Source organism: Halichoerus grypus, chromosome 8 (genome assembly GCF_964656455.1).
Source record: "Halichoerus grypus chromosome 8, mHalGry1.hap1.1, whole genome shotgun sequence".
NCBI classification, from domain to species: Eukaryota; Metazoa; Chordata; class Mammalia; order Carnivora; family Phocidae; genus Halichoerus; species Halichoerus grypus.
Window position 1 is genome coordinate 64,140,901 of NC_135719.1, and position 19,455 is coordinate 64,160,355.

A 19,455-nucleotide genomic window follows, 5' to 3' on the forward strand; every position below is an offset into this window, starting at 1 on the left:
TGCCATGGCCCCCAGTCCTGCCCTAGATCCTTCCGAGAGCTCCAGACTCATAAATCTAGTGACCCACTAGACATCTCCACTCTGATGTCCTTTTGCCACTGCAACCTAAATGGCCAAATCTGAGCTTCTTTATTAACCTCATCAATTACAGCATGGAATCAATTCAGTAGGTTGGTTGCATCCAGCATTAAAAGAATACAATAGAATAGAACTGATGGGGCAACATCAGCAGACATCATTTGTAATAAAGTTAAGAACTGCTCGGGGAAAATTTTGTATGTGTGCACTGGATTGTGATGTATAGTGTTTTCTGACTGCAGATCATAGTAGAAAACACTCTTTCCATTTCCTCTCCTAACCCTAACAAAAAGCTATCCCTTTGATCCATTTCCCCTGCCGTGGCCTTAATTCAGGCTCATGCCGTCTCTTGTCCAGACTGCTGTGATATTTTCTAATTGGTCTTTCTGCCTTCGTTCTCCCTACCTATCACCCCCCACCCTCTAACCCATCGTTTCAAGCTGCTAGTAGGCTTTTTCTAAAACAAATGTACACATATCACTCCCTGATCTAACTTCCGTAGTGTCTCTGGCTAGTTTTGGGATAATATCCAAACTCCCTTTTCTGTAGTTTAAAGTATCTTTGCATTCTACTTAATAGCATATATTAGTGTATACGCTGAAAGTTAAGATTACTTGCAAAATCACCTAAATATTTTTAAGTAGAAATAATGCAACTTCTTACAATACTATGACTGCATGTGCCCTGAAAATCATGACAGAACATTCTCTACATTTTCTTTATATAGAAACTCAAACTCAGAGATTTCTCAGTACCGATTGATAGAGAAGTAAAGCTCCTTACTAGTATAGCATCCCTAATCAAGTTAGCATTCATCTTGGGAGAAAGGAACTTTAAGTCTTGCCATTTTAGATAGGGATATCTTCTGGTTCTTTGCTTACTCCCAGCATGTCAGGACACAGAAGGTCCTTTATAAACATGCTTATGAAAATGTTGCTGAAACAATTTTACTTGCATACCCCATTCCACATGTCAACTGATTTCCATCAGCAGCATCTTTCCCTGTGCCTTTTGACATTCCAGGCCTTCTGTTCCAAATGTCCCTCTCTTCTTTATTCTGTTGATGAACCCCTATTTGTCCCTTGAAATCTGGATGGAGTGTCCCTGTCCTCTGAAGGCCTTCCCTTACTTCTTCAGGGACAGGCAATTACTGTTTCCTCTTTCCCTTGTACATGATTCTGTTCTTGCTTCTCGTGACTCAGACAGAGTAAGTCTGTTTTCACCTTAGACCACGAGCAACTTGAAGGGAGGACTGTGCTCTTCTTTGCTTCCCCAGTGTCTGGCGTCAGCAGGTGCTCTGTAAGTGTTTGCTGAGCTGAACTGACAACTAAGCATCTAATACGAACTTGTTTCTAAGGAAAGTACAATATTCTTTCATTTAAATATGTACTTACAGTTTGCAGAATTTTAAATCAGTGACCTCCAATACTTTTCCAAATCTGAGAAACTGGCAGCTCCACATCCATAGCTAAATTTTGTTAAGTAGTGATACTTAACTACTCGAATCATTTTGAACAAGTTACTTAATTTTCTGAGTCTCTGCCTAATCTATTTTATGCCATATCTCAGCCCAAGAATTTACCATGGCACTGTGGTCCCTAATATGACAATTCAAAATGCCTTTATTCATTCACTCAATAAATATTTATTGAAACCTTCCTAGCTCTGAGGAAGCAGCAATGAATATAACCAAAGGCAAGGTCCCCACTCTCACAGACTTACATTCCAGAGCAAGCACCTCTTGCTCGGGTCTCACCAGTGACGATTTCCCCTTGTATTATAAGGTCATTCAGCCTCATCAGGGCTTCTCCAGTTAAACTTACTATTTCCAGTATCTCCATGTCTGACTGTTCTTTTGTCTTCTCTGCCTGGAATACCCTTATATTTTCTCAACAATAGTCAGTATTGAGCTTTTGCTCTAAGTTCACACTTCAAAGTAACTTCCTTGAGGAAATCATCCCAGACTTAACAATTATCTGTTTATTGTGTTTATCTCACAATTTATTTAGACATTACATATGATGTTCATTTATACATGTCTGTTATAAATATTTCTTGTCTTCCAAAGTTGATTATAGATGTATTGAGGTAAGACCTGTGTCTTCTCCTTTTTTGTATATGGTAGAGACTGTTTACTATCCCCTAATATCCATTCTCACCTTCCTCCTTTTAACACAAGAACTCCCTAAAATTCTAGGCTCATGGCTGCCCAGCTAGAGACTGCATTTCTCAGCCTTCTTTGCAACTAGGCAAGGTCACAGAGACTAAATTCTGGCCAATGGAATGTCAGCAGAAATAATACATGCAAGGTCCAGGAATTGCTTGCCCTCTATTCCTTACTCCTCTTCCTGTGGGCAGGAACATGATCTTGGAAGTGACTGGTCACTTGGACCTTGCAGGTGAGGGCAAACCCTAAGGGAGTGGTAAATCAAGAGAGGTGATCTGGGATCCTGGGCTACCATGTGGAGCGGACTTTTCTTATTCCACTGCATGGCCTATGAGTTCAGATTTTTATCCACTAGAAAAATAAACTTAAATCTTTTTAGGTCACTGCTACTAGTCTTTTATAAAACATTCAAACCAATATTCTAACAGTGCTCCTTACAGTACTTAACATAAAGTAATATGAATGGAGTGCTAAATAAATACCAATTAAATGAGTGAATAAATTCTCTGAATTTAATGACATAAAAATTCACTAATAAAGTGATTTTTTGGAGGGGGAGGGATTGGGTGGGGTGTTTTTTTTCCTGAATGTTATGTGTTTTTGTTCCTTAGATGTTTAAAAGAGAAAGGCTTGTTCTGATATTCTTTTTACTGAGCTATATTCATTTTGTTGGAAATGTTATACACTGCCAATATTCTCTATCCTTCCGGTATCACTGAATAAGACTTTTGGATGGACTATCAGAAACAGGATGGTCTGGCATTAAAAGAGAGAACTATTAAATTACTGGGGACCCTTACAGAAATGTTGGTTTTAACATCAGTAGAGAACTATGGTCACTGTTGACCTCTACAGCTTGTGTTGTTCACCAACAGCACCACAACTTCCCAGGATTACAAAAGCGGAGGAAAACGACATACCTCCAAGTCTCCTGAGATATTGGCACCAGCAAGGATCCCAGTAGCTGCTGGGAAAAAAATGGCAAAGACAGAGAAGAAGCCTTCACCTTTTGTGAAGCTTGGCCCAAAGTTTTCCGCAAATATTGATGCTGCAACACAAATAATGAGACCATTATCTTGTAGACTTTCTTTACAGAAAAGGAGACACGGTTATTTTTAGCTTCTATCAATGTATCATGCAAATGGGTCCCTATATTCTAAATGGAATGAATTTGAAGATGTTGGTATACTCTTGACGAACCTCATGTCAATATTTGCCAAGAGTCAGTATATGTATATATCACAAGGTTTTAGATCTCTAGGACATAGCTCTGAAAATTTTTTTGTGTGACAACAGAGACCCAGGCCTCCAGATTTTTTAGAACCTAGAAGATTGAAAAAGAGGGAAATGGAGACTTTTACTCATGACCATGCTGGCATATTCACAAATATACCACACATGTACCCTGCCCTACACATACACAACTCCTTTCTTATGTGCATAAATATTCTAATCAAACACAGCTTTTCTATGCTTTTTTTTTTTTAAATTGGAGGAGAAACTTGTGGGTGAAACTATCTTAAAATTTTGCTACTTATGTTCTAACCTTCCCACTCCTTGCTCCCAGAGATTAGATCTTAAATTCTATACCAAATTTTCATATATAGGAAAAGAATAGTAGCAAGGAACTTTAGTCATAAAATAATACTATCCCACAGGGTCTCAACAAATTACTTAAATGAGAAGGGAACGATGTAGAAGAAAAACAGAAATGGAGGGAAGAAAAACACAAACAAAAGAATCTGGAATGATGCAAAAACAAGGAAAGAAAGCTTAAGTCATCAGAAAAAATACAGCAGGAGCTAGAAGGAGGGAAAAGAATAGAAAGGAAAAGGATATTAACATGCCAAGCAAACAAGACAAATTTTACAAAGAAAAAGAATCAGGAAGAAAGAGGTGATCTGATACCAAAAGGAAACAGACACTAACAACTGAATAAATGATGAAGGGAAATATTTTTTAAATCTCAGCAGTGGATTCTTGAGTAAGCTAGAGTGGAAAGCTAGGATGGTGTGTATAGGCGGAGGAGAATTTCATGCTTTGTGACATCCCCTCAGGATCCTATGCCAACTCCTACAATCTTTTGTGCTTGAAAACCTGACAGTGATGCTTAACTAGGTAATGCTATAAATAAGCAAGGTACAAAAAAGTTTAGCAGGGGGGTGCCTGGCTGGCTCAGGAGGTGGAGCGTATGACTCTTGATCTCAGAATTGTAAGTTCGAGCCCCATGTTGAGTGTAGAGATTACTTAAAAGTAAAATCTTAAAAAAAAGAAAAAAAAAAAGTCTAGCAGGAAAATGACCATGTTTGGCTTTAGTGTTCTCAACAGTTGAGCAAATTGTTCGAACTATGTTCTCTTTCCTTGCATGTACAACTCTACTTCCTCTATTTGACAGCAACAACAATTTGTCCCACACTTGAATGTTTTCAAAGCACTTTTGCATCCACTATCTGATTTACTTCTCAAAACTCCCCTCAGGAAGTTGTTATCACCCACACTTCAGCAGGGAAATTTGAACCCCAAACATGTTAGGTGACTGGTCTAGCTGTCAAGCAGCAGGGTTGAGACTCACTCTGGATCTCCTGAGTCCAACCCCAGGCTCTTCCCTGGATCACACTTGGATTCTAATGGCTGATGTGGGGGTAACAGGGGTGGTGATGGAGGTGGGCAGTGGAGAACCACTGATTGTCAAGCAACTCATTTGTCACACGTACCTTGGTAGTTAAAGAAACCTCTAGACTTCTTCTCATTGTTGGATGGAATGACGGTTCCAATGAAGAAGTTTGCAATAGCAATGAGGAGAATGACCAGAAGTATCACCTGAGCCTGGAATGGCAAAGTAAAAGGAGGCCAACTCAAGAATTACTTAACAAAGTTTTACATAATTACAAAAGTCATGTCTACTGAAAGTCCACTGGACAAAGACTCTATCTGGTTCTTCTGATTAAAACTACAATCCGGAGTCGGTAATAGTGTATCTTACGGAATGGTATCTTAACAAGCCTTTTCTGACCTGAGTGTAAAAGTTACATTTTCAATGGAGGCATGTGCTTAGGCACTTGAAGGTGACATTTCAAAAACATTCCAAGTACTAGGTGAGTAACTTACTGCAGTGCCCTCAGGAATATAAATGGAGCCCAAAGTTTTATCGCTGATAGAGTTTATTTCTTTTCTAGGCAGAGTGCTTATGGGTTCTTTCCTTTCCCAGTGCTAAATGCAACAGGAGTTGCATTAATAACACAATAATTCATAGAGTTCCCGTGATGCTTAGTACACTTGATGTTGGGCTACCAGTGTGTGCCCAGCACAAGTGGTTTGCAAGGTTGACCAATCAAATTGTCTTTCTTTGTCCCCCTTTTCCCCTGCTGACATTTCAAGGGTCTATTGGCTTGGCATTCCCATATGCTGTTCCCTCTGTAGGGAATGCACTTCTCCCTACTCTTTGCCTAACTATTCCTTCTTCTCATCCTTTAAGCCTTAGTTACTTTGTTACTCAGAGAGGACTTTCTTGACCACTGAATCTAAATAATAACAGCTAACATTCACTGAGGGTTTACAATAACGGACAGATTTCACTTTACCAGTATTCTTTCAGATAAATAATACTACCAATAACTGTCTGAAGTAGGTAATATTGTTATCATCATTTTAAAGATAAAGAAACTGAGGCACAGAGAGGTTAGGCACATTTCTCAAGGTCATACAGATGTAAACCAGATTCAAATCCAGGTGCTGTGGCAACAGAGCTAGAGCTTTAAACCTACCCTCTACCACCCTGAAGCTACATTGCCTCCCTCAGGGAATAAGGTCATTGTAAGTAGATTCCCATTGTTTTCTATCTGAGTGCCCTGTTTATTTCCTTTATAGCATGTTCACAATTTACCATTCTATATTTACTTGTTTGTCTACTTGATCATTACTCATATCCCCACAGACCATAGTATGTTCAACTAGGTGCAGGACTGTGCCTGTCTGGGTCACCACTGAATATCCAGTACCTAGCAGAATGCCCAGCACCTAATAAGCACTGAATTAATTTTCGTTTGATGTGAATGCATAATCCACAAATAAACGCTGTATAGGAATGTTTCTCATTGCCTTATGGAGGTGGGCGGGTTTGGCCACTTTTCAATCTCTGGGGACCTCTTAAAGTCTAGGTACCATATCTTCAGGCTCTTAAGACCAGTTGCAATTATACCAGTCACTGTAGAGTTATAAATCAGATAAAAGACATGCTCCTGTCGTTCAGAAATTTACTGTGTTACTACTAGTTAAATCCAGATATTGTCTAGTTCCAGGACTTACTCCTGAAGTACTGTGTCTCGGGGGAGAACGATAGTTTCGGCCTCTATTCCCTTCTCCCATTTCCTTGGGCTTCAGGCACCCACAGTCAGCTGGAAAATGCGACACCAGGGGTGGGACTGGGAGATGCAGGTTTCCAGCATGGACTGTTCCTACGATCATAAGGGGCCTGGGTGTGAAGATGGAAGAAACTGAGGTGTCTCTGTCACAGTGGTGACCACACAGAGAAGGACAAAGTACAGGCGCGATCATGTGACACACGAGCAGGGAGTCCTGACTGCCTGTACCTCGGGTTTGGAGGGCTTGGGGCTCCCCCCAGTGCTAACCTACAACTTTCGCTATAGCAAGTAATAATAGCAATTCTTTTTGAAGATGGGGTTTGTTCTATTCCTGCAATTTGGTCAAGACCGAGCAGTGGTGGTTGATGACATCATTTTGAGAAAAATCACCTTTGCTTCCCATTCCATTCCAGCTACTGAAATTCCTAAAAGAATCACCACTGTGATGGAGCCGATTATCCGAATGTCGTTGGTTGGATCCACCATCATTGAGTTGCTCTCCTGGAACAACAACGAAAATCACTAAAATGGTTAGAGACGGAGCTTTTTTTTTTGCCTGTGTGTCATATTGTAAAATTGAATAGTAAGAAGAAATACTGTGCACTAGTGACCATTTGGATAATGGAAGAGCGAGGTGCTCCTAAATCAGAGATTAGCATTATTTTGTCCTATAATACAGGCCACTGGTAGCCAAAGTTAGGAGTTGGAAAGTCTAGATGCTCATTCTAGTCACAGCTTTTAAAGCTGTTGTTGCGCCGAGATAAGTATGTGTACATGTAAATACAATGTTTTGTTTCACAGGAATGATTATTTTTGCGTGTCAAGGGGAATCTTAGAGAAATAAAACTGAGTGGTTTTCCATGTGAATATTGGAAAATGCATGTTATTCAATTAAATAACAAACTCCATAATCCAGATAATGCATTTCTTGAAGATCACATACCTTATGAACTATATAATCCACTCATTTACTTATCTAATTTTCCAATAAAGGTCCTTTATTACTGATTGAATTCAGTGAATGCTATCACTACCACGAAAGGAGAACTAGAAGTTAGTTCACATACCAGCTAGTTAACACGCTCACAGACGACTGTCGAGATGGCGTACCTAAGCTAGGAAATGCTTAGTTTTCTGCAGTGAGTTGTTCTAATGTTTGAACTGTCTTTCCCTTTGGAAATCTATAACCATAGTAGTAATATTGCTGCTGATAATAGCACCCATTATTTATCTTTTGTTTCATATTTTACACAGTATTTCATGTACATTATTTCATCTGTTCTGTACCACATTTCTATGAAATACATAGAACAGCATTAAAAGCCCATATGATAGATTTGAGAAACAACGTTCAGATGAATAGAGGGACTGGCCCAGATATCTCAGCTGATCAATATGAGAGCCAGGATTCCAAGCCAGTTCTGATGCCAAGCCTAGAGCTCCTTCAACTATATCCAACTTCCACATTCTACAGAACAAATCTATTTCCTTTCATCTTGCTATAATGATAACCTCTTAGTGCCCTGAAAAGGCAAATTGAACTGAATTATCTTACTTGGCTGAAGAAAAGAAAAACTTTTAATTACCTTAAGAAGATCTACCACTGTTTCAGCAAATCCCACCACATACATAGCAACAGCCACTGCATTGGCAAAAGCAAAGATCAAGCCTATAGATCCACCGAACTCGGGCCCTAAGCTTCTGGAAATAAGATAGTAGGCCCCACCTAAAACAAAAAATGAACATGCTTTACTCTGAGGAACTGCTAAGGGATTTAGTTTCTATGACCAAATAATTTTGAATAATTTTTATTCTAACAAAAATATTGCAACTTCCTAATAATTTTAGGAATCTTGTGTTACTTTAATGAATTAAGTTAGCCTTTCTTTGTACTCTGAGAATGATAATAGAACACAATAGAATTATCCTGACTTAGTAAGTTCTGATTTATTGAAACCCAATTGTACACAAATTGTATGCAAATAAGACTACAGCAAACTTTACCAAAACAAAATGCTTTGCTTTCTTTTCTTTTCTTTTTCTTTTTTTAATTTGTTTATTTGACAGAGAGAGACACAGCGAGAGAGGGAACACAAGCAGGGGGAGTGGGAGAGGGAGAAGCAGGCTTCCTGCCAAGCAGGGAGCCTGATGCGGGGCTCGATCTCAGGACCCGGGGATCATGACCTGAGCCGAACGCAGACGCTTAACAACTGAGCCACCCAGGTGCCCCCAAATGCTTTGCTTTCTGAAAAAAATTCATCGGTGAGTTCAAATCAATAATGTAATCAGGGGCGCCTGGGTGGCTCAGTCGTTAAGCGTCTGCCTTCGGCTCAGGTCATGATCCCAGGGTCCTGGGATCGAGCCCCACATCAGGCTCCCTGCTCAGCGGGAGGCCTGCTTCTCCCTCTCCCACTCCCCCTGCTTGTGTTCCTGCTCTCGCTGTCTCTCTCTGTCAAATAAATAAAATCTTTAAAAAAAAAAAAATAATGTAATCAAAGTAAAATTTTATATTTGAAATTTCCAGGAACAGGCAGTGCTAGGCAGATAATGAAGTAGGTGAAGTTTATCATTGCTATTCTACCTTCCTTTCTGGTATACTTTTCCGATATATATTTTCTGCATAAAAAGGTATCTGTATGCAGAGCTCCTGGGTCGCGCAGTTGGTTGAGCGCCGACTCTTAGTTTTGGCTCAGGTCCTGGTCTCAGGGTCTTGGGACTGAGCCCCACGTCGGGCTCTGCTCTCAGCTCAGAGTCTGCTAAGGTTTCTCTCTCCTCTGCCACCCCCACAAATAAATAAATAATTTTTTTTAAAAAGGTATCTGTATAGTGCTACGTATTATCCACTCTATAAATTGGAACTGGTTCTATGTTTTTAGCTCAAGAAGGCACGATTATTGCCAAATACCTATGGTGGTGGTAAATGGGAAGAAAGATAGGGAGGGCTTAGAACAATCGCTTCTCCTTTGGACCTTGAAAAGATTGTTCTATATGTGGCCGTGAATTTCTTTCTTTGCACATGAAAAGACTGAGCTGCCTTGGTTACTCTTTGAGGTAGTGAGAGCAGGTAAAAAAAGACTAGGTGTTGAGAGGCCTAGTAGCTAGATGCTCTGATTGACCATAGGAAACTAATGACTTCCTCTAAGGAGCTAGTCTTAGAGGTGGGCAGAATTGGTAGAGGAATGACACTGAACAAACATATCTCAAAACAAAAACAAAACTATCTTTTACGGAAAAGGAATTTCCTCCACTGCAGTAACTCCTTTGGGTTAAAGGGTCAAAGCTCTCTTTAGAAATGTAACCAATTATTTGGGTGGAGCAAATCCCCATTATCTCCTTTGTCCACATGACATTAAATAAATTAGCTAGCCAGTTACTTCGGCTTGGTCAAAATGAGAGAGGGGCAGGGGAAGCTGTGAGAGGATGTGTGTTTGTGGAAGGGAGGGTGCTCTTAGAAGGTCCTGGGTAGGGAAACCTGGATAAGGTACCCAAGTTGCGGCCCCAGGAGAAGCCAAATAGAATGGGAGGGGGAGGGGTGCCTGGGTGGCTTAGTCGTTAAGCGTCTGCCTTTGGCTCGGGTCATGATCCTGGGATCGAGCCTCGCATTGCCCCCGGCATCGGGCTCCCTGCTCAGCGGGAAGCCTGCTTCTCCCTCTCCCACTCCCCCTGCTTGTGTGCCCTCTCTCCCTGTCTCTCTCTGTCAAATAAATAAATAAAATCTTCAAAAAAACCCAAAAAGAATGGGAGGGGGAAGACAGGAATTAGAAGCAATGATAAACCTTGCCCTCTTCATTTTCCACCTAGGCCTGCTTATTCCTGGATGATTTAAAAGTAACTCTTTGTTCTGTTTAGTTGTTTCTATTTTCTTTTGAAGGATCTTCTCAGGCCTGGGGGCCACTGGGAGCGTCGTGTTGGGGTGAACTCTGAGGGCTTATTAAGCAGGGAGTGTCAACTGGGGTGATAAGTGGGCCTGGGAAGAGAGCCAGCAGGGCCTGGCCAAGGCACAAATAAACCATATATTTTACTGTAATTATTTATGCCTTCTTTCTAGACACCCAGTCACTGTCTATAAACATGTTTAATCACGGGAAATGGGTCAAAGAAAACCTGCTGGAGATCTCTTAATTTTAGTTGAGAGAATTTTGCCTTGATGTTTAAATTTGGGTTAGTTCATTTTGCTTTAAGGCTTTGGGGACTAATTATGAATATGCAAATTTTACTTCCAACATTAAACCAACTGTAGACATTACTCTGTAAGCCAAGCTTGTAGTCATAAGTAAATGAATTGACTTACCTCCTCTTACTACTCCATTTGTGCAAATAGCGGACATAGAAATACCTGTGAGTGTTGTCACCACCACACTCAGGCCAATGATGATGACTCCAAGACCTGCAAAATCCCCCAAGAAAGGTGTTTGACTCCAGTACGTCAAGAAGTCACCAGCACTTGAGGAGGCGGCGGTCTGAGTCTTGTCACAGAAGGGTCAGTCTCCCCATGAAAAACCTGAAATGTTCTAAAAGATCCCAGTCCATGAAGGTCTCGGAAGCACCTGAAATGTACTAAACTTTAAAATTGAAGCCACGTCCAGGAATCATTTCCCCAGAGACACCGGCAAGGGGTTTGCAGACTGGCCTGAAAAAGAAAACATTCGCCGGAGGAATTTGAGCACCTGGAAACCATGAGCTGCAATGTGCCCGAGAGTTCCATTAGAAGAGATCCCACAGCTGAGTGGCGCGGACCAGGACTGAGCTCACGGTACCTTAGGTTTCCTTCTGCATCTGGCGTCAAGCACAGTGGGCTCCTTGCTTGCTCCAGTCAAAGAGAAGTATGTAAAAACTTTTCCTACCCGTGGCAAGCGATGAGGGCATTAGGTATCTTAGAAATGTTACCTCCACGAACAAACCCGTTAGTCGCTATTGCAGAAGTTGACAACCCAGTAATAGAAGTTACCATGGTGGAAAGAAGAATTATGAGAACTCCAAGACCTGTTAGCAATGAAAGATAAAAGATAGTACGTTTTACTTTTCTTCCTTGGATTCCCTATTGCTGCAAACTATACTGCCTCTGATTTAAGTTTTCACGTCCACGCCTGGGGCCCCAGGGGAGTTGCTTTGTGCTCGGGAGAAACAGGTTTGCCTGGCATAAAGATCAAGTCCGAGGCCTACTCATTACGATGAAGGACGGTTTCCAAAAGTAAACACAATCTAAAATGCGGCCCTGGAAAGGAAAAGTTGACTTATGCTGGTGTCCTGGGAGACAAACTACCCTGGCTGCGAAAAGAGAAAACATGACATTTGACCTTCTCTCTTGCTTGAGAGGAACCTGCATGAGAAAGTTAGGGGTTTGACAAAGGTTAAATCCTTCCCCATTTTTCTTGCATCTCTCTTGCCTGGAGGGGAAAAAAAGGAACCAACTTGGATTACCTTTTAAAACACTCCAGAAAGGTCAGCTGGTGGACTATCTGAGCCTAGGTTGCCTTTACCTTACAAATGATCGTGCAGGTCACAAGTTTAATTACCTCCTCTGACATATCCATTTGTGGCAATAGCAGAGGTGGATAAACCAGTGATACCAGTCACTGTCACGGCTAAGCCGATGATAATCACACCAAGACCTCAGTTGAGAGAGGAAAAATAAAGGCAATTAAAGAGTGGAACAGTCCATTAGATCATTTACATAAAAGCCAGCAAATCTAGGGTAATCACCAAAGGACCACATTGGAATTAACAAGTTAGCCTGGAAATCACCAGAGTAAATGCTCAGCTTTGAAGTTTTCTGCCTAGAAACCGAAGAGCTAAGATGTGCAGCGAGACTTGCCCACAACTGAACAACGAGGGCTGGTCAAAATTTAACGGGAACCCCATTTTTTATGCTGCTCTAGACACCTACAAACATAATAAATTGGTCCATACAATTCCAAGCCACTCATATAACTGGAGAGTAAATGTTCATCCTTCCAGGTAACTATCTTTTTACGTCCATTTGGTTGTGTGGGAGTGGAAAATTACATACAATATAACAAATTGTTCATCTGGCAGATGAATAAAGTGGAAAGAATCAAATGGAATTACTTTCATTTATTGGCTACGTGACCTCTGGCAAGTTACTCATTTTCTGAGCCAAACATGGCAATGGAATTAGAAAGAATCTGTGTGGAAAGCGGCCAGCACAGTGAGTAGAACACGGCACAGTCAGTGGCCCTGCTTTTTGGTCCATGTCCGCAATAGTTATAACTGTTGTTTATTGAAAGCCTCCTATACATCCAGCCAGGTGTCAGGTGGCAGGAGAACTGCAAGGAACAAATAAAATGAAATGAAAAAAACTGCCCTCAAGGATCTTATGGTGCAGAAGGTCAATGATTCTAGGAGGCAGAAAGTGATAAACCGGAATTCAGAGAAAGGCAAGGCTGCTGTCAGCTTCAGGAAGCACACAGACAAGAGGATACTGAAGGGTAACAGAATCTGCCACCCCGAAATGTACCACTTTAGCAGAAAGATTAGTTTGAGCTAAAGGCAACAGAAAAAAAGCAGATACTTCCCCCTATTTGCCTCAAAACAAGACGTAAGTTTGTAGAGTGGATCCACTTTCCTCTATAGCAGGAAGGACAGAAGTTCATCAGCAGAGCCAATTCAAGGCCCTTCGCAGCTGGAGGAACCTACCTAACAAACTTACTTATTTTCCATTAGTGCTCCCACAATCTGCCACCCTAGAAACTCAGTCCTTTCCCTTTGTCTTGTGACTTCTCTAAAAAAAGTCTTGTTCTCTTGTTAAAATGCTATGTAAGCCCACTCTTTGAGTTACCCATTGCTGAGTCTTCCCTTGTGTACACATGATGCCTAAGTTAATAAACTTCCGATTGTTTTTCTCCGTTAGGCTGTCTGTTGCCAGTGTTACAGAAAGAAGTTTGGGGTCACAGGCACTGAAATCCCCCTGGCTCTAGCCAGAACGCTCTACCCTGGGTCTGTTTGGTATGGTCCCCCACATAAAGCGGACGCTTCGTAATTGTTGTTGGCAGGCTGTCTTGCTTCCCGGGGTTATTAGAACAGTAGTCGTCTAAGAGAGGCTGTAATCTCTCTGGCCATGCCCTGGGCGAAGGGGAAGTGGAAGGAGAGGAAGGACAGAGAGAAATAGAAACAGGGCATTGGAGGCTGCCTCTCTTGATGCTCCTGGCTCTATCCTGGCTCTAAAAGAAGTCTCGAGGCTATTTCACAGTTTGAAGTGCAGTAGGAAGAGGTTAATTGTAGGCATGAGATGCAAACTTCGACCATATTGCTTCAGTCCCTACAGACAAAGTTTGGTGTTGTAAGAAATAGTTGCACTAAATTCTTCGAATTTTTGCAGGGATCCTGTGGTGAACATCACCTCTACATCACCATGTGGCCTCAGTTCTTTGCACCCCTACAGGTAGTTTCCTCTTATCTTCTGCACATTATTTTGCTTCTGATTTTGTTTTGAGGACATTTGATGTCAAATGTTTAGCTCACCCCAGCAACTATACAGAACTATACAGTTTGCATTTCAGGACATTAAAGCTACTCTGATTATTCCCCTACCCTTATTTTCCCTTTGCTTCTATTTTCCCAACAATTCTTATTTATTCTTTTGCATTCTGTATATTTCTGTAAACCATTTGAAATCCTGGAACAAAGTTTTATACATTTAAACAGCAAGAGATTTGCTTTCCTCTCACAATTAAACATAAAATCCCAGGGTAAGAGGCAGCTTCGAGAACATTCAGTTTGTAGTTTTCTCCAAGGGAGGTCCTTGAACCACCTACTTCAGGAAAGACCTGAGGTGTTTATTAAAAATGCCCAGACCCACTGAGTTTGAATCTTTCAAAGTGAATCCCAGGATTCTGTGGTTTTGTAACCTAACTTCCCAGGTCATTCTTAGGCACCCCACAGTCTGAAGACTATTGCACTACCCTAGCCTATCTCCATTTGTGTCTGCCTAGACAGCAAGGTTCTTTAGCTTTATCTGCAAAGAATTGACTGGGAAACAATTAATCCAGCTCCTTCATTTTCAGATGAGAAAATGAAGCTCATGGAGTATAAATGACTTGCTTCAGGTCATACCTTTTTCATACCCTTCTTCCATGCCTGATGTTTATTAGAAACTATCTTGCCCCAGCCAAAGTCTCTGAGACAGAGAAGAACAAGTCAATGGCATTTGTGGCTTATTCTACCATTTGCTTTTGGCGAAAAGAGAGCCCAAACTCACAGCGCTAGAACAGTTACCCAAGGGCTGTAGCTATTGTGACTCGTGGCTCCAGCTTCCTTCTGGCTTTGTTCCCAGGGTCTCCTCTTGAAAATGTATTCAGGTTTCTTCCCCAAACTATCCCCACAACAAGGAGAAACTACTTGGGTTTGCTTCTTTTCTTACCCAATAAAGGGACTCCAAATGGGACCCAGAAGGTGACTTAATCAGCTCATTTAGCTTTACGTTCACAGCAAAGGCCAGTAAAACTGAGTAAGGGTGGTAATAAGTTTCTACGACTCACTAAAGTCTACTTTCTGAGAACTAAAACAACCACAACAAACAAACCTTCATTCAAAGAAAAACCTGCTAGACACCCATTTAAAGTAGGATAGGACTACTTAAATAAAAAGTCCTTATTAAAACAATGCTGATGTCTGAAGGTATAATACTGAAGATAGGGTTCTTCATATTTTACAATTTTGCAATAAGCGTGAAACTGAGAAGAATAATGTAAGATCTGATTAAAGTTCAGATTATTGCCCAAACACATGGATGTTAAATAAGTTGCATTAGAAAGAATTACTCTTGCCCTTGGCTACACTCACACCTCCAAACAGAGTAATGTTGCTTGATGATCTCAATAAGTTACTAAACTGCCCTTAAAAAACTAATTTTGCATGAAACCCTGGAGCAAACACTTGGCAATATTAAGATGCAGATTTTCCATGGAACAGCATATACTTATTTTGGACCCTGCGGCTATAAGCATTCATTTGATATGCATCATAAAGTTGGCAAGCTGCCCTTTGTCAGGAACCCAGCAGTTGCCAAACATGAAACATGGAAAAACGATGGGAACTGGTTCCAGTGTTTCAATTTACAGCGCAGCCCTTTCTTGTTGCGAGTTAGTCTTCTGGTGATGCTCAGTATGTTTGGAGTGGCAAAGGCAATAAATAAGGATGAAGTACCTTTGAATGTGATTTGAGATACATTCTGGAGCAGTTATCTAAAAGCACATCTGAGCCTCTACGTTCTTGATAGTAATGAATTATAGGTCTTCTCCAAAAGTGGATCTATAGTGTACTTCCCATATATAGGGTAGAACATCATTAATTTTTATCGCATTAAATCAGGAACTTTGATAAAATTCAAATAAAATTTTCATATAAATTTTACCAGTATACTCTCGATAAAAAAAAAAAAAGGTTTGCCAAGGGAAATGATATTTTAAATAAAATATCATCTTTAAAAACATCAAATAATCACTCAAAATAATTTCAACATCATGCATTTTCCATTAGAAAAATTAGTAATAGTTATATATGTTATCTTAGTCATTTTATCTATTATTTTTAAGCCTCTATCTGGCAATATTTTATTAACCTTTGTTTTCCTACCACTGGTACCTGAAAGTAACACAATTATTTTCTTTGGAAAATGTTCAACTAATTCAGCATTAGTCCGGTCACATTGTTACCACTTTTCCCACAAACTGTTTTTGTTGAGTGAAATTTTGCCAAAATCATAAGGGGGGAATGCACAAATATCAGTATATCTCCCAATAGGAATAGAACTATTTCAAATATATGTGTCTCTATATATCTATACACCTAAAACTCAATGAAAAGATAGAAATACTTGCTTGAGCATTTATCTGGTTAACGAGCTGGAAAATTCCAGCCTCCCCGAAGTTAACGCTTCACCTTTCCTCTCTGACAAACATTGTCAAAGAGGCAAAGTGAAAGAGCTGGAGTGCAGATTATTCCTGTGACCTCCGTCTCACATTCAGCATTAATGGTCAAAACAAGTTGCTTATGGAGTTTATCACTGACATTGAAAACTCTATAAGGGGCATGGGGAAACCTGCTTACCAATTCCAGCTTCTCCAACAATCCAGGAGAGGCGAATGAAGAGCATGACACCCCAGATGTTCAGCATGCATCTTACCTGTGGGTTGAAGGAGCATCGAAAGGGATGTGAGACATGAGAGTGGGGCAAAACCCAGCCCTGTCTGTAATTCTGGTGTCCAGGCTTTGCCAACACTTAAACCCCAAGGACACTGAACAAACAGATTTCATTTGGAAACGTAGGAGCTTTCTCACCAGCACACCTTTCACCCATCCAAACTTCACAGCGCCGGCTTTATCCTCCCCTTCCTTGTTTTCGGCTTCTTCATCTTCAGGCATCCCATCACCGTTAGCAACCCTGTCGGCCAAACCCGGCGCCACTGCTACGTTCTGCATTTTTACAGGTAGCAAAAACAGTATTTGGTCAATGCAGGGACCCGTAAAACGTTCAAAGCCAAATCAAAACAATTGACATAAAATTTTAGAACACATGCAAAAGAGGAATATTCTAGCATTTGAATAAGATAATTATCTTTTTGCCCTGGGAGCTGATGGGTTCGTTTTGTGAGTGATTTCAGGCACAGCAAGACTGCAAGGGTGGTAAAGGAGCTTGGGCAGTTCTTCTACTGGTGAAAATATTACCTAAAAAAAAAAACAAAAAGCGGTTAGATTTGGGTACCTTTAGAATACAAAGAGAACAGAGAGAAAAAGAAACTAAAGGCAGGGTGGTGGAAAGCCTATCAAAGTGAATGAGAGTCTTTGAGGCATGGTAAGAGGTTAATCTCATTGATGCGGACTATCTGGACTTCTTTCCATTAACCTCCCTGGGCTTCACTTTATTCATCTAAAATAATGATAATAAAACTTCTCTAATCATCATCTTTAAGAAGACTGAATGAAAGAACACATAGAAGCATTTTCTTTAAAAACAAGAAGAAAAGGGTTACAGTTCTAAAAAGATTTAAAGATAGTATCTGGCGACAAGAATGCTATTCCTGTAGAGGAAGTTTCAGATTCGATACGTCTTTGCCTGAAAATTGCTGGATGTGCTGGTAGTATTGTACAAAGGGTAAGAAGTCTCATGACTGACTGACTACTAAAAACATAGGCTGAGTAGAAATAAAAAGTAAGTTGTATAAAAAATGTCAAAAGCTCATTTATGGTTTTTTGTGACCTGATTTTGAAGACCTTCCTTGTCAGTAGGATAATCTGGGTCTAATGGGGGAAGGAAATAGCTCTGTTTCTCTCAAGTTACGAACAAATCTAATTTCTCTTTTAGATATGACTTTGAATAATTTCAGATGCACCCACTTAATTTAGCCTATCTGGCACCTACCTGTCTCCAATGGTTAGGCTGAGTGACACACTGAGTTCCCCCAAAACAATCTTTTCCAGTAAGGGGTGGAAACACTGGGGACATCTTTTAGATTCAGCACTTAATAACCATTATTAAAGAACAACTTTATTCTATTTAAGTGGTCTAAATTAGTTTAAGGCTGGGATGATGTGTTCCCACATTACTAGCTAAGAAGTCTCAGACAAGGACAATTTTCCCCCCTCTAAAATGGGACTGGTGTGAAATAAATATTCAGTATTTACTGTAAGGACTTTATTTGAAGGTGATCAAAGTTCTTGTCCTTGCTATGCTCAAGGTTTATTGCTTCTTTGGGCTTTGATGTATCATTAGCATACCCACTGTAAGCTAATTCTAATTTGGGCTGTTTGCTCCAAGTGACTGACTTCTTGTCTCCATGTTCTTCTACTTCTCTATGTAAATAAGGCTTTCCTCCAACTTTGTTTTCCCACAAGATTTTTTTTTTGACTAGTATGACACTTGGGTAACCAGTGCAATTCAATGTGGTAAGTCATTGTATATTAACTGGAGGTTGTGGGCTACTTCTCCTCAATGCCAAACAAGAGCCTACCATGCAGCAGGTCATCAAAAGACGGTACTGAATCCATAAAGTGGATTTGAAGGCCACCTGATCTCTACCACTTAAGAACAGATGACCTCATTTCTTATCCATTCTTGCCTCCTATTTCTTTTCTCTTCCATCCCTATTGCGTATTTCATTTCTCATTGTCTCCTCTTAAAAAGGAAGGGGAAAGAGAATGAATCTCAAGTCCAATCATCTTACTGTTTTCCTAAAGCACTGGGGGTAAAATTGAGTGAAATCAATAGTTAAAATTTAGTCGTGAATTACATGAGGAATATCTTAATTCTAAGTATCCTCAGTCCCTATTTGCACAGATAATTGAAAGCTGACATCGTATGTTCACATCAATGTAACATACAGATAATCAAAGTCCACAGAAATTGAGGCTGAACGAGCAGGGCAGAAACCAGTTATCTACACCAGCTAGAGATGCAAGTCATGTATGTAATTCAAAAATTTCTAGTAGCTCCTTTTAAAAAAGTAAAAGGAAATTAATAAAATAATTTGGGTTCAGATTTGGACCCTTAAATTTTAAAAATGTACTTAACTTTTGTACAATATCATATTCTTAATGTTGGCAATAATTCATTACTATAGTGGCATCCCACCTTGGAGGAGGAATCCGATCATGGACTGTTTTAATAATATATTTAATAATATATTTTACTTAATAGACTTCTATAAAATATTATTTCAACATGAAATCAATAAAAAATATTAATGAGACACTTTACATTTGTTTTTCACACTATGTCTTTGAAATCTGGTGTGTAGTTTACACTGATAGCAGATCTCAATTTGTACTAGCCACATTTCAAGGGCTCAAGAAAAAAAAAAAGAGCAGCATGTGTGGCTGCGGCTATTATAT

At 40.2% G+C, this 19,455-nt stretch overlaps 1 protein-coding gene across 3 annotated transcripts in view; it reads right to left on the reverse strand.

The window, feature by feature from the left end:
- Nucleotides 1-19,455, reverse strand: part of SLC12A1 (solute carrier family 12 member 1) — an 85,223-nt gene that overhangs the window by 57,554 nt on the left and 8,214 nt on the right. The window contains exons 2-8 of one of the 3 annotated variants that reach the window (XM_036075955.2): nucleotides 16,906-17,040; nucleotides 16,675-16,750; nucleotides 10,898-10,993; nucleotides 8,193-8,332; nucleotides 6,997-7,107; nucleotides 4,960-5,071; nucleotides 3,166-3,293 (exon numbers count right to left, since the gene is read on the reverse strand). In XM_036075955.2, coding sequence (XP_035931848.2) covers nucleotides 3,166-3,293; nucleotides 4,960-5,071; nucleotides 6,997-7,107; nucleotides 8,193-8,332; nucleotides 10,898-10,993; nucleotides 16,675-16,750; nucleotides 16,906-17,040 — 798 coding nt within the window. Of the gene's footprint in view, nucleotides 1-3,165; nucleotides 3,294-4,959; nucleotides 5,072-6,996; nucleotides 7,108-8,192; nucleotides 8,333-10,897; nucleotides 10,994-11,493; nucleotides 11,590-12,122; nucleotides 12,219-16,674; nucleotides 16,751-16,905; nucleotides 17,041-19,455 lie in introns of all 3 variants that reach the window. The other 2 variants (XM_036075956.2, XM_036075954.2) reach the window with 2 other exon arrangements.